Source organism: Thunnus albacares, chromosome 2 (genome assembly GCF_914725855.1).
Source record: "Thunnus albacares chromosome 2, fThuAlb1.1, whole genome shotgun sequence".
NCBI classification, from domain to species: Eukaryota; Metazoa; Chordata; class Actinopteri; order Scombriformes; family Scombridae; genus Thunnus; species Thunnus albacares.
Window position 1 is genome coordinate 25,757,427 of NC_058107.1, and position 14,635 is coordinate 25,772,061.

The 14,635-nt window shown below is 36.7% G+C and overlaps 1 protein-coding gene across 1 annotated transcript; it reads left to right on the top strand.

Moving 5' to 3' along the window:
- The first annotated feature begins 3,696 nt into the window (after positions 1-3,696).
- mrps27 (mitochondrial ribosomal protein S27) lies at positions 3,697-14,635 on the top strand. The gene is made up of 11 exons (XM_044374990.1): positions 3,697-3,801; positions 4,501-4,578; positions 6,412-6,482; positions 6,613-6,671; positions 7,302-7,416; positions 8,446-8,524; positions 9,670-9,785; positions 10,064-10,166; positions 10,279-10,424; positions 12,341-12,502; positions 14,139-14,635. Exons 1-11 carry the CDS (start codon positions 3,729-3,731, stop codon positions 14,385-14,387), a joined length of 1,251 nt encoding a protein of 416 aa, XP_044230925.1. The 5' UTR covers positions 3,697-3,728; the 3' UTR covers positions 14,388-14,635.

The window sequence follows — 14,635 nt, forward strand, 5'->3', positions numbered from 1 at the left end:
TCTCCTTTTCTCTGTTTTATATAATTACAGATTGAGTATCTTTGGGATTTTAACTGTTGTCCAGACAAAATATGCAACTTAAAGAATTCACCTTGAAATTGCGATGGACATTTGATCACTTCTTTTTCTTTTTTTTTGTAGACCAAATTATTTATCTAGTCAACAAATTATTAATCCACAGATTGATCAGTGAGCAAAGTATTAATTGCAGCCATACACACTTACTTATCTACAGACCTGATCCTTGTTACTTTCTGTGGACTATAAGGCTTCAGTATCAGTGATAAAGATTCCTCAACAAAAATCTCCTTTTATTTAACAATCAAGAGGTATGATCAGGGGTTATGGCACTATTTCTTCAGTGTTAAATAAGGTCCATGTCGAATTGTATATTACAGGGTGGTGCCCATCCTGTTTCATTCCCTCTGAAATGTACAGTATTATGTGAACTGGCAATTTACTGTAGTGCACTTTTTGACATCAGTGTTGCCCTCCAGAATAATAAGCTACAAAATGAAAACAGAAATGCTTTCCTCCTTGCACTCTATTTGCTCCTTTATCTCAAAGACTTCACCTTCTTCATTATTCAAACATTTTCCAGATATGTTCTTGATTCTGTGAGAGAAATCTCCCAGAGTCGTATTTTCTAATGCACAGACTGTCTCTTATTTAAACAGACAATCATTTAAGTTTAATCTTCCCAAACATCTTACAAACAGAGGTCATCTTTTAATAAGATGAAGGCCCTAAGTTATGGAACATTTTTTCTTCTTTAATCTTCTTTAAAGTCCAATACAAACATCTAAAAAAAACCTTTTAACTTCTGCTTTATCATTTTGCTCTGTATTTTATGTCATAATCTATATATATATCTTTGACATTGTGAATATTAGTGCATATTTTTTAGGTAGAGGTCATGAAAAAGCCCTTTAATTTCTATGTCATTTGATTTTAATGCAAATAAATGAAAATCAAACCAATACGTTAACCAGCAACTGTTGCTGGTCTTATTCGATTGATTGGATAAGATGTTATATTTCACACAGAAACATTATTTCTAAAGCACAACAACATATTCATTCATTTTGTAGACATGTGCTATCCATCTGCTGATATACTAAATAATATGCTGTGTCATCCTGTGTAAACAGATTTCTTACAATGCAGTTTTTGTGTCTGTCTCTCTCATCTATTCAGACAACAATCTCCTACTGTATGTGATGCTGCTGTTGTGAAGTAAAATGGAAGCAGACAGGGGAAGCCTGTAATGGAGATAGTGAAAATAAATACTTCTGAATTCTTTGCATCACTCGTCTGCACATCACAAACAAATGCCTTCCTAAATGAGGAGAGTTGTGTAGGAAGAGGTTTTTAAGTACATCTTCCTACACAATTTTTGGATGAAAATTGATTGTACACTTGCCTCATGCAATGTTTACATTTCATTCAATGCTAAAAACAGCAAAAAGATGCAATAATAGAATAGAATTGAATATTAGACTCCACTCATACTGTATATTCCTGAAAAGATTGAACTGTTTCCCCAGTTTGTGTAGAAATGTTTTCTTCCTTTGACTTCTCTCCAGAGCAGCAGCTCAGGTAAGAGCTTCCTGTTTTGCTGGACAGCGAGCAAACTAGAGGGTGCTAAAATTCTTCCATGTTTTGTTTTACAAAACTGTCCCACCCCAGATTCAACCTGTCACCTCCTTTGGCTCAGAGCCAAGGAGATTTACTGTAATTATAGCCAAGGGCTGTCCTCCCATAGTACTTATGGAGAACAAAAACACTGGCTCACTGACAGGAGGGACAGCAGGTCAACAGCCCTGCTACTGTATACACAAATGACAAAGAATTATTATATTTAGACTAAATCAACTCAATATTTAAGGTGCAATATCATCCTTCCTTGTTTGATTTGAGGGTATTTTACTATTTTAAGGGTTGTTTGCAATTGTTTAAACATGACCAGACAAATTTAATGTCCTAACAAGCTTCAGGAAGCAGTCGACCGTGATGCTGAGTAACGACGAGCCTTTTCATGGCTTTATATGCAGAATGCTGCAGGGCAAAGTGAAGCTCCTACTTCTTTACTTGTGTGTATTTATCTGGTCTGTCTCCACCTCACATAAAGAGCACCCTCTACTGTCACATCATTGGTCCTGCTCTATACTGTTTTCTTTTCTATTAAAACAAACTACAACAGTGTTATTCACCTCAGAAAAGCAAGTTATGTGCGTTTGACCAATTATTATCTTTAACTTCCAAGGATTAAAATTGCTATGGGGGGAAAAACAAATATAAATTCCTGATAAATGTCACAATGGATTAACATTTAACAAACTTTAGTATATTATATTAGCTATTATTTGTTTGACAAATGCTTCATTGAACATTTTTAGCTGTAAAATGCCCTAAGACAGAACAAAATAAATGTAGATTGCATTAATAATAAAGTTAAAGAGTTAATGTGCCTCAGGGTTTTACATGGAATTTATTAGAGCAACTGCAACAATTAGTGTATTAGTTGCAAACTATTCAATTGATCAGCAATTATTTTGATAATTGGTTAATCAGTTTGAGTCATTTTTAAGAAGAAAATTTCCAAATTCTCTGATTCCAGTTTCAGAAATGTGAATATTTTCTGGTTTCTTTGGTCTTCTATGATTGTAAACTAAATGTATTTGGGTTTTGGACTGTTGGTCAGGACAAAACAAGACATTTGAGGACATCACCTTGGGCTATGGGAAACAGTGATCTACATTTTCCACCTTTTTACGACATTTTATGGACCAAACCACTAATCGATTAATAGAGAGAAAATAATAAATGATAATGAAAATAATCATTAGTTGCAGCCCTAGAACTAATCCTGTAAAGCTAGAGCTAAATACAGACTATGCTTTTGATTTTTGTGCTTTAGAAAAGGAAACACTTATTATTTTCTTCACTGTGCTTACTGGCTAGCCTATTTCAATTTTAATATCAAAACAGAAATAAGTGTGGAAATAAATAAAGAAATGATATACATAAATGTGAAAATAAATACATAAATATGGAACTAAATAAATGCAAATAAAAAGAAATGTATAAATGAGTCAAAAATGAATGAATAAGGTTTAAAAAGTGTGACTAAATGAATATATAAATAAATGAAGAAATAAAGAAAAATGTATTATTTGTTTATTATTGCACATTTATTCCTTTTTTATTTTTTTAATAATAGTAATTTATTTACTTTCTGTGTCACTTTTAGGCCCCCATAAAAACGGGAGCTAATGTGCAGATTGTAGATTGATGAAATTCACGTACAGTTTTGGTTCCAAACGTTGCTTTTATCGATTTTTTTTCAACCTCCAATAGTCTGTCACTTAAATTACAGATATTAAGCGATGAAAATAAAAAAATAAAAAATATTTTTGATACATTTGATTTAATTTGAAGACTTCTCTGTCTGGTTTACATAAAGTTTGCACTGCGTTAAAGACAGTGTTTACTGTAGTTTCGGGCTATTTTTTACACTTGCATATTATTCGCTCATGTATTACGAGTAAATACATCTCCTGTGCATAAAATAATAAAAAATACGTAATATTTGACATGTCTTACTTTTGCTTAATGACGACTCCCGTGTTTGTTAGAAGCAGAGCCGACGTTTGGTTTGAGCCAGTAAGACAGTTACAAATATCCAAGACTCCCCCTCCCCGGCGTTGAAATGGTATCGTCCAAAGATGGCATCCTCCGTGTTGAAGCGATGTGTGACTGCTGCTGTCAAAGTTAAACGTGTATCTCCGTCTCTTTCAGGTAGATACATCTTACACCCGACTACGATACAACCACGGTTTGGTTCTCGTACACAGTTTATTTAGCTTGTATTAATTTGATTAACATTTAGCTGTTTTGACAAGAAGAACTAAATGTCCGCAGTGCTTGTTGTTAGCTGACTGTTGGCAGCTAACCTTACCGAGGCTAATCTGAACCACAGTTTTCTGTCATTACACTTTTATTTAACTAATATTGTCTAAAGTCTGTCTTAAAACAATAGACAGGTGCCCAAATTAACAATGAAAGAGGGTTTCTTTTCTGTAATCCCCTTCAGGTGTACTTTCAATGTAAGTGATGGAGGCCAAAATGCACAGTGTGTCCACAAAGTCATTTTGTGAAAAAATGCATTTAAAAGTTGGTCTGAAGCTCGTATGAGGCTTCAGCAGTCTGAGTCAGTCACACTAAGTGGATATCTGCCATAGTTACAGACTATTTAGCATCAAACTCCCTCTTTGTGTTTCCTCAGACAGTTTTACATTCCACCATTTACAATGCAAGTGTGTTATGAAGGGATCCTATAATGGTCAGCATGAACAGGAGGAATGATTATGGCAAGGAGAACCTATTTCAATGTTCATTTGGGCTCCTAACTATTGTTTTAAGACAGACTTGAAAAATTGCGAACCCGTCCTTTAACATATATGTCGTATCTTCATGACTTCATGTTTGTCTTTGCAGCTAGAAGATGGTTGCTCTCGTCAGCTTATACAGACACCAAAGTGTGGGAGGCGAGAGAGAAAGATCCTCAGAACCTGGGTAAGAGTGGTAACAGTAATGTTTCATCATAGCACATGTTTTGAACTGTCCTAATACCTACATGATGTTGGGGATTATCCAAAGGATCCCATTGTGAGATACTGAAGGCTACAAAGGATACACTGGTTATATCTTCTAAAGTCAGGCAAGAAAAGGCAGTGTTTGGAGCCTTTAAAGTAATCTTGTCCTCCTATTATAATGCAGTTGATCTTGAGATGTAAATTTTGAATGATGTTTTTGTACTGACTAAAATGTGTCAGTGGCACCCAACATTATTTTTGTTGCATGGATTGCTGCATGCAGCAGTCCAGCATCACATTTTACTGTGTGTGCAGGTGATCAACACACGGTGGCAGTGTAGCGCTACAGCGACATGGTGCACTGTTTGGTAACCTCACACAACCCAGTCTCACATTAATATGTGTAATAGCTACGTTGGTGCACAGCGCAAAACATATTAGTTTCACAATAACAGCTCTAAAATTGTGAGATGCCTATGTTTTGGGTTTTTTTGGCCTATTCTTTTCTATTGGCCCGCATCCACGTCACATGACTGTCAAGTTCTTGTGTACGAAAACAAAACAAAACAAAAAAATGGCTGACATTCCTTTTATTCTCAGTGTTTCAGCATGAAAATGTGTTTTGATAACAATTCTAGAGAGAAGTGTGCATTTGATTTTCATAATCTTCGTTCAGTGAATGTATATGATGTTTAGTTTGTCAGTTATTACGAAGATATTTTCACACTTTCACTTTTCGTTGCCATGGTGGTTGCTATGGATACTGCTATCGCTGAAACCGTAGCTTGCATGTTGTTTCAATCATTGTCTTTGCGTTGTGTAGTTATCTGAGCTGTTATGTTATTTGTGATATTCTATGTAACTGTTTGATGACGTTCCTTCAATAAAAAAAACGTAGATTTTCAAAGTGCCACAGGGATTAATTTGAAATCCAGAATTTGAAGCTTTACAATTGGCTGACTGGAGAACCCGCCGGAAGTATTTCCTCACTGTCACTGTGTTAAGGTTTTCTTTTAATGATATCTTTAACATTTCTCAACACAAAAACACAAAAGTGTCCTCGATAACTCAACAATACGAAGAACATCATCAAGCAGTTACATAAAATAACACAAATAACACAACAGCTCAGATAACTACACAACACAAAAGCAATGATTCAAACAACATGCAACTACGTGGTTTCAGCTATGGCAGCCTCCATAGCAACCACCATAGCAACCACCATAGCCTGAAAATATCTTTGTAATAACTGACAAACTAAACATCATATACATTCACTGAACAAAGATTATGAAAATCAAATGCACATTTCTCACTAGAAATGTTATCAAAATGCATTTTAATGCCGAAACTATCTTAAAAAATTGCATTTTCCACTGCGAATAAAAGGCATGTCAGCCTTTTTTTGTTTGTTTGTTTTTGGTTTTGTTCAGACAGAAACTTGACATTCATCTGACGTGGACACAGGCCAATAGAAAAGAATAGGCCAAAAAAAATCATCTCATAATTTTAGAACTGTTATTGTGAAACTAATAAGTTTTAAGCTGTGCACCAACATAGCTATTACACATATTGATGTTAGACTGGGTTGCCTTACAATAGTGTAGATAAACATTCACACAGTTTACCAGGGATAAGTTTTGTAAAATGTTTTCATAACTGATGATGGAGTAAAATTATCCAATACATTCTGGTTTGTTTTGGGAACTTTTGCCACTGTGACGCAGACTTAAATTTATTTATCACATAATTAACTGAATAATAATAATTTTGTTTGTTGTTCTTTCTTTTCCTTTTTTTTCACGTACAGCTGTTCTGGCCACCACTATGGACAGGACATACGAAAGAAACCTTCCAGTAAGCTCTCTGTGTGTGTCGCGGGTAAGCTGTATTGACATTTTTATGTCCTGTATTTCATCAATTGTAGTAAACTTGTCACTGATAAAGCAATAAACACGTTTGAAATTGGAGGCGCAGGGGGACAAAGTTTTATTCTGTGTTTGTTTTTCAGTTTGTTGACAACATATCGTCTAGAGAGGAAGTCGATCAAGCAGAGTATTACCTTTACAAGTAAGAGAAGTCACACTCACGCATCGGTTTCTGCATCTACATTTTCTGTGTCAAATATGCTGCTCAGTGCTGGTTTTTTGTGTGAGGTACCAACTTTTGTGCTTTTCTTGGAATGAATTGTCTGTTTGGTTTGTCTGTTTTGGTTTATGTTCAGTCACATGCTTTTCTTTGTTCTGGGCAACTCCAGACCTTTCCTGTTTACTCCTTCCTCTGGAATCTGGTCCATTCTTGTGATTACAAGATTTAGTATATTTCCCAATCGCACCCCTTGTTCAGAGCACATTCGTTTTCATAATCTGGCGGGAGTGAAATAACTACCTTTTCACTTTGGGAGGTTTGTAAATAGTAATTGTTCTTACTAATACCTTCAGCTATTTTTGATTTGTGTGTATTTAATTTATAAATCCTGATTTTTGCTAATAAAGCTGTCTTGTTGGTGACAAATTCACAAATTAATTTTGTCTCATTAGCTGAAATTGTTTTCCACAGACTCGTGACATTTAAGTGTGATTGCATATCATTTCTTCTCTCTTCCTCACATTTCCTGCAATTCTCCATTACACCTTAATGAAGAAAAACTGTGACGGAAATACAATATAACCTTTTGTGTGTGTGTTTTTTTCCCTGCAGGTTTCGTCATAGTCCAAACTGTTGGTACCTGCGAGACTGGACCATTCACAGCTGGATCAGACAGTGTCTAAAATACGGGGCCAGGGAGAAGGCCCTGCACACACTTCAAAACAAGGTACGCAACACATTGTGTTCCCTCCGTTTATTCTTTACAGACAATAAACTAGACAAAGGGTTGAAAAGACACCTGAAAACAATTTCGAAGAGAAGATTTTCATAATCAGAGAGAAAATCAGATCAGAGTGTCGTGGCAGAAAGAGGTGGATGAAAGAGGAATCAGCTGGTCGAGACACAGGTGTCAGAGGGGGGAATCTCTTTATTCACAGTGGCCCTACTAACAACGTAGTCAGAGATATCTTCCAACATGACAGAAAGTGACATGCCTTTTTATACTGAAGACAGGCTGTGTGTGTGTGTATGTGTTCAATTTGCGTGACAAGTCTCATCCTGTTTACCAGACTTTTTGGCTATCCTAAATTTTAAAGAAGAATGGGACATTTCTCAATTTCGCTTAAATTTGGACTTTAACCAAATTTGATGAGTGTTTGTGGGGTATTCCGCCTCTTTCCCAGTATCTCCAGATATCTCCTGTCTTGGTTCGGTGGACTGACATGTTTGGCATCGGTACAGGTCACCGCGACCTGGCACTTATTCCTGGTCACAGTTACCTGACCCCCATTCTCCTACAAGAGGCTCCTGATCAGGACTGACAGCTGCAGTTATCTGGCAGTGAGAAGGATTACAGATTCAATCTTAACCACCCAGATTTATTTTCAAACTGATCTGAGCAGCACAAATAACATCAAACATGTTTGACATTTTCAACCCAGCGTGCGTACTGTTCCTAAATGAGCTGTAGTATTTGGGCATCATTGAATTATTGCAAGAGCAGAGACGTCCACTTGCCAATGAGGTGTTTACAGTGAGGTAAAGCAGAGCGTATGGCTGCCTCTGTTGTTGTTTTGATTTGTGTCATCTTGCTGTGAGATTAGAGGTCTTGATGTCAGTGGTGCATCAGGAGACAGCGTTATTTGTGTGTGTGACGTACACCATCTTTACTAAATTATGTCAGGTAAACACTACAGTACATAAATAAAACGTGTTGTTTTGTAAACAAAAATCTTGTGTGTGTGTGTGTTTGCAGGTCCAGTACGGAATATTCCCAGATGACTTCACCTTCAACCTGCTCATAGATTCTTACATTAAGGATGGAGACTTTAAAAGTAAGGCGCTTTCAAACATGTTTTCAATCAAACATTTGGAAAAAATATGATACAGACAGATTGAAATATCCTTGCAGGTTTCCAAAAAACATTCTTGTTGACTTAATATGTGAGTGACTGCAGCGGTGGGAGCAGTCAAATCAGATTTCAAACTTTTCTTTCTTTGTTTGTAAAATACAGATGTGATGGGAATGCGATTAGTCGTTTGGTCTGTAAAATGTCAGAAAATGGTGAAAAATCTCAATAACTGTTTCCCAAAGCCCAAGATGCAACCTTGAATTGTCCTAAGCAATAGTTTATAAGCTAAATATATTCAGATGACTCTCCCAGAAGACTGAAGAAACCAGAAAATATTCACATTTATTTATTCTCTTGTATTTATTTATAAGAACAAAACACATTAATTAGTATTTCTGTATCGTGCTAGTGTTAGCCAGCTGGCAACAGATTAAAGACAGAAGACAAATAGATGCCATAAAGGCAACAGCAGCAAGACATCATCATGCACAAGGAAACATCAAACCATTGGTACAATAATACAGCAACATGTAGCCGTGAAGCAACAAGAGGCAACGAAACACAACCAAGCAATCCTGATTATAACCATTTTTGAAGCATGCAGACATGCAAAGTAACAATAAGCTATAAGATATATATGAAATATGATAATCATACTGTAAATCTTCAATAATTTAAGAAACTGGAGAGAGAATTTTAGTTTTTGTTGAAAAATGACTCAAAATGATGTAATGTAATTGATTATTAAAACGATGATTTAATTTTCTGTCAACCAACTAATCAACTAATCGTTGCAGCTGTGTTTCAGTCGTATTTTAAATTTTTACTACAACAAATGATAGATTCGAGTTTGTTTAGTACTTAAAGTACAGTACATAAAATGTCAGTATTTTGACTGAATTCTGATATTGATTTTACTCATAATCATGTGATTTTTATGAAACCTAACACTTTCATTCCCCCTGTCTCTTTCAGTTGTTGGATTTGTAAGAAAAAAATCTGTAATATCAGCTGAAAATAATATTAGCAATAGCAACAAAATAACATCTGAAAAGAAAAAAGAAAAGCAATGATGACTTTGATTACAGAGTGTAATTAGTGACATAATGTTTTGTTGTAATATCCAGGTGCGTGCTCTGTGGTTGAGGAGGTGATGCATCAAGAGGCCTTCGACCTTCCCTCCACACAGATCCTGTCTCTGTATGCTCTGGGCAGTTACCTAGCAACCAGACCACAACTCACTGTGAGTGAAACAGGAGAAGCGACAACATGGGAGGTGTTATGAAAACAAATGATCCCAGAATGTTCTTAAAATTGGAAATGTATGACCTTGGGCACTTATACTGAAGTCATCAATTTCCTGATTCTCAGAGTGATGAATGAGGGGTTTTGTTTAAAAATGCTACACGTTCATTTTTGGGAAAAAAAAAAAAAATGGTTGCCTGAAACTCATTAGTGAGCCATTTTGTGAAGGACTAAGACAGACGCTTTAAAATAAAACACTTGTGCCTCACTGTTCAGGTGTTACAGGAGAGGGCGTTGGGAGCATCACTGCTCATCTGTGGACTGAAGCAAGACAACACTGCCGGACTCAGCGCTCAGCTACTCGGCAATGCTCTCCTCGGTGTGTATTTGGGCTTCTTCTCTCACAGCCTTGTATCGGTTATTTTGGCAGAAGTGGATTAATCCTGTGTTGCTGCTCGTCTCATTTATCCTCCTCTTTCTTCTCTGTGCAGGCAAGATAGAGATGCTAAAGGGCATACATGCCGTATTCAAAGGGATGCCTCTCCACTGGACCCGTGGATATCTGGGCCGAGCGCTGGCTGTCATGGAGAGTGTGGCGGCTGCTCCCGGTAGTGACGTCAAGCTGTCCAAAGACACTGTAAGGATAGAAATATACAATCCTGCTTGTTCATCACAAAGCTGTTTATCATCTACAGGTTTTATTTAGTTTAATTTATGTATAGTGAGAAATATAAAAATAAGACATTGTCGTTTAGGATTAGGTAGTTTCTCTGAACAGTGACATCACAAAACATCTCCAAAGTCCAGACCATATAATGTGGTCCCAAGGTTACCACTCTAACATGAAGAAAACCCAGGTGACTCTTAGGTCTGTTGAAGACTAGCTAATCATAGTCAATTGTCAGAAAAGTAATCAGCAACAATTTTGATAATCAAATAATTGTTTCAGTCGTTTTTTCCAGCAAGAATACCAAAATATCACTGTTAAATGTGTCTATTTGCTGAGTATTTTTGAGTTTTGGACTTTTGGTCAAATAAAGCAACACTTTTGAATAAGTTAACTTAGAGTTTGGGAAATTGACATTTTTCACGTTTTTTCTGACACTCTACAGCCTAAAAGATGAATCAATTAATTGACTAAATAGTCTGCAAATTCATCGATAACAAAAATAATCATTAGTTGCAGCCTTAATTATGTCACATGATATAATCAAAGACAACATGAGTAAAGGATGCCTTCAAAGTTGTTTTTCTCTTTTCTTTGACTGAAATTAGTGAGTAGTTTCCTTCTTGGTCTAATCTTTGACTTAGACCTGGAGAGATTCATGTCTTGTCTCATGTAATCTTTAGAGATTATTGTTAATTTAAATGTGGGGAGGGGGGGAAGTATGCAGGTTTTTCAGGGTAGCTCAAATCTGGTTAGCAGGTTCCTGCACTTGGCCAGTTCTTTGAAGTCGGTTTTTAAAAAAAAAATTATTTTACAGAGTGGGCAAGCAATTAGAACAAATCAAACACATAGATAGACACACGCCTTAATACCAGTGAGAGCAAACATTATATCATAGCGTGCAGGAAAACAAAACAGCACTATAGCAACAAACAGCACACAATGTATGTACAACATCAACATACAGTACAGTCCTCATACAACGTACAAGTGCAAGATATAGACAAACATGCTGCACAAACAGACATCACAATGTGCCACATCACGTTCCCTCCTGAAGTCATTTGTGTCGGCGGGAATGAACTTTTGTTATCGATCTTTTCTATTGACTGCAGGTTTGACGTCAAACACATCCTCTAGACTTTTGCTGTAACATGAATCTGTAATAAACGTTTTTTCAAATAGGATTCTGTACATAAAATCAAAATGTCAAAGTGTCTGAGTCACACAACAGAATTATCAACTCACACAGACACAGTAGAGGCAGACTGCTGTTACTCTCCAGGTGAAGGACTTGACACAGACAGTCTTCATCTGCTGAGACAGAACACACATGCTGTCATATTGTTGTTATTTTTTTTACATATATGCATGCACACAGTCGGGCGTAGCGCCTCTAATCTGGCTTGTGCTGTCCAATTCAATAGTTCAGCTTTGTCCTTGTCTAATGAGATTTTGAAGAGCCTGGAGCACTGAGGACGTCTGTGAGAATCACTGCAACAGGAACTAAACAGCCTGTGTCAGACAGCGGCGCAGCAATAATGTAGACAGAGCAGATAACACTGTAGGACAGAGAGGGAATATTAAATCTCAGATGAAGGTGCTGGTGACTGCTGCCTCTGGTTGCAGTTAATCTTATGTTTTTTTCTAAGATTAAGAGGTAAGTTGTCAAATATCATGTTCAGCGTTTTTCATCATTATGCGTCTCTTCTGTAATCATTCGAATAAGCAACAGCATCTTTTTAAAAAGTTGAAAACAACAAATAAAGGCATTTCAGATAGTTATAGCTCTTTCAGGACCTGCTGAACTGCACTCAAATTTTCAAACATAAACTTAAAAAATACTCCCTCCGCATACCAAATGTAATTTTTGTGTTATTTTCCAGCTGGACTACATGAATAACTTGCTGCAGGAACTATCTTCTACCTCAGACTCTGACTCCTCTGGAGAGGAGTCCGCAGGAGAGGAAGACGAGAAAGAGGACGCTGTAGATGAAGATGACCAGGCGGAGCGGGCAAATCTATCTACTTATACCAGCAGATTCAAGGTGGGGGTTTGGTGTCTACACCAGGTGTGCTTTTGTTTGTAGCAGCCCCTGAATTTACATCAGTTTTTTCCTTGTCAGGCCGGTCCTGTAAACGTGACAAACAGGGTTTCCTGCCGTGTCCGGGGTTGTAACTCAGAGTCTTCCAAGTCTAATCTCAGTGAGCAGCATACTGAGGGTTTTTTTTTTTAAATTGATTGTTCTGAAATCTGATTAAATAGGTTCTCTAAACTCTCCACAGGGAGACATTTAAAATGGCTCCAGCTACATTACCACACGTGACGATAATATAACTCTAACGACATACTCGTGTAGTGAAATATTTATCTCAGTCATTTTTATTTCTACTCTGAAATCATCAGAAATCTGTGTCTTCCTGGAAGATGAGAAAAGCTCATCAGACTTTCTTTAAACCAATGGTCTACGCTGAAATATGGATCTTTAGATAGAATCAGAGTGCATTGGTTTTGAGATATTTTGCCTTTTCTTGAGAAAATACTCTAGTCTAGATAATTGTGAGCTGGACTGACTGCTGGTTGGGATCTCTGTATAGTAAAACTGTAATTTAGTCTTTCCACTCATTGTTTTGTAACGTCAAGCCTATATACTGCTTTATTTTGTTGATGAATTCAGAAGGAGAAAATCAGTATCTGATGATTCAACTGAGAGAAAAACTATTTCACCAGTGACTCTCTGATAGATTCTTCAAATCCCTGAATTTAAGTGAACCGCACTCATCTAATAAGTCTGTTTTACGGTTCGACTTGTTTAACTGATCAAGTTTGTGTCTTATAAATCAGATAGCGACCAGCCAGTGTTCCAAAACTACAGATATATAAAACAGACTAAACCCTGTAAAAATGCACTGTTTTGTTCTTTTCTCATTTTACTTATTCATTATAGTTGTAATTGCTTGGTTATATTTTTAATTATGTATCGATATGTTGAAAGCTCATCTATCCCAAAGGGAAGATTGTCCATTCAGTTTCTATTAGTTAGTTTAGCTCACTGGATAATTTTGTCCCCATGTTGTATTGGATTGGATTTGATTAGTTTAGTTTGGATTGGATTTAACTTTATTGTCAGATTTATTTTAAGTTTGACTTGCGGCACATGGAGAGCCCTGTTTATATACGAAATTTAACAAAACAGCACACTTTAACAAACAGCTGCATTATATTCAATTTGATTGCTTGCTTTGACATTCAGTGTCTTACAAACACAATTTATACATGTGTAAACTGTGATGGTCTTTTTGTGGTCTAAATGTTGTTCCACAGCAGTTATGTTTATGTCACTATAGTATGTTGTTTGAGACTAGACTGCGACTTTGACTGATAAACTCCTAAAACCAACAGTTATAATCAGTATTAGTCTTTTGGGGGTTTTATAAGCACATTTTTCTTAAAATGATACATGGACTCTGATTTCTTTATCTGAAGATCTAAATTTTTCTTGGACTGTGACTGTCATAGGATTTGGAAATATTAGCTTATTATCAAAACAGCTTAGATATTTTCTAAAGGGGCTGAACTGATAGGAGTTGTTTAAATGTAGTCAAATGATATTTGTAACCAAATCATTGAAATGCAGTGATGACTGATGCCTTAAACCTCTTCCTGTTTTGCTGCCTCTCCAGGAACTGAGCAGCCAGCTGGAGTCTCAGGGTAAAGTGGACGCTGCCTCCTTCCAGGCTTTAGTGACTGCTCTGGCCCAGCAGAACCTGGCTGCTGCTGAGAAACCAGACCTGGAGCAGTATGAGAGCCGGGTGCTGGCCTGGGAGGCCGAAAAGAGGCAGCTGATCCAGAGGGAGAAGGAGATGAGGGAGAAGGCCGAGCAGGAGAAACAGGAGCGGTTAGCTGCCAAGGCTGCAGCCCAGATGGGTTAGAGACACTGAAGATGAAGATGAATCAGAAATCATTGAACTGTCCACTGAGTATGTGTGTTTAAAAGGTTAAAATACTAAGAAATCGAGGATAATGTCTCTAAAATTGTCAACTTTTCAATTCTGCTGGTGTCACAAGTCATGTTACTTTTGTATATATCACTTATTGTGTGCTCTTTTTATAATTTAATTTGGGCCAATTCAAATATTCTGTTGTCATTATGTCAAAATAAAACTGATATTCATTCTCA

What these genes read in the sequence shown, in the direction of transcription:
- mrps27 (XM_044374990.1), top strand. Translation starts at nt 3,729, where the DNA reads ATGGCATCCTCCGTGTTGAAGCGATGTGTGACTGCTGCTGTCAAAGTT. An exon ending in GCAGAGTATTACCTTTACAA is followed by an intron (nt 6,672 to 7,301) that starts GTAAGAGAAGTC and finishes TTTTCCCTGCAG; the next exon opens with GTTTCGTCATAGTCCAAACT. An exon ending in TGCACACACTTCAAAACAAG is followed by an intron (nt 7,417 to 8,445) that starts GTACGCAACACA and finishes GTGTGTTTGCAG; the next exon opens with GTCCAGTACGGAATATTCCC.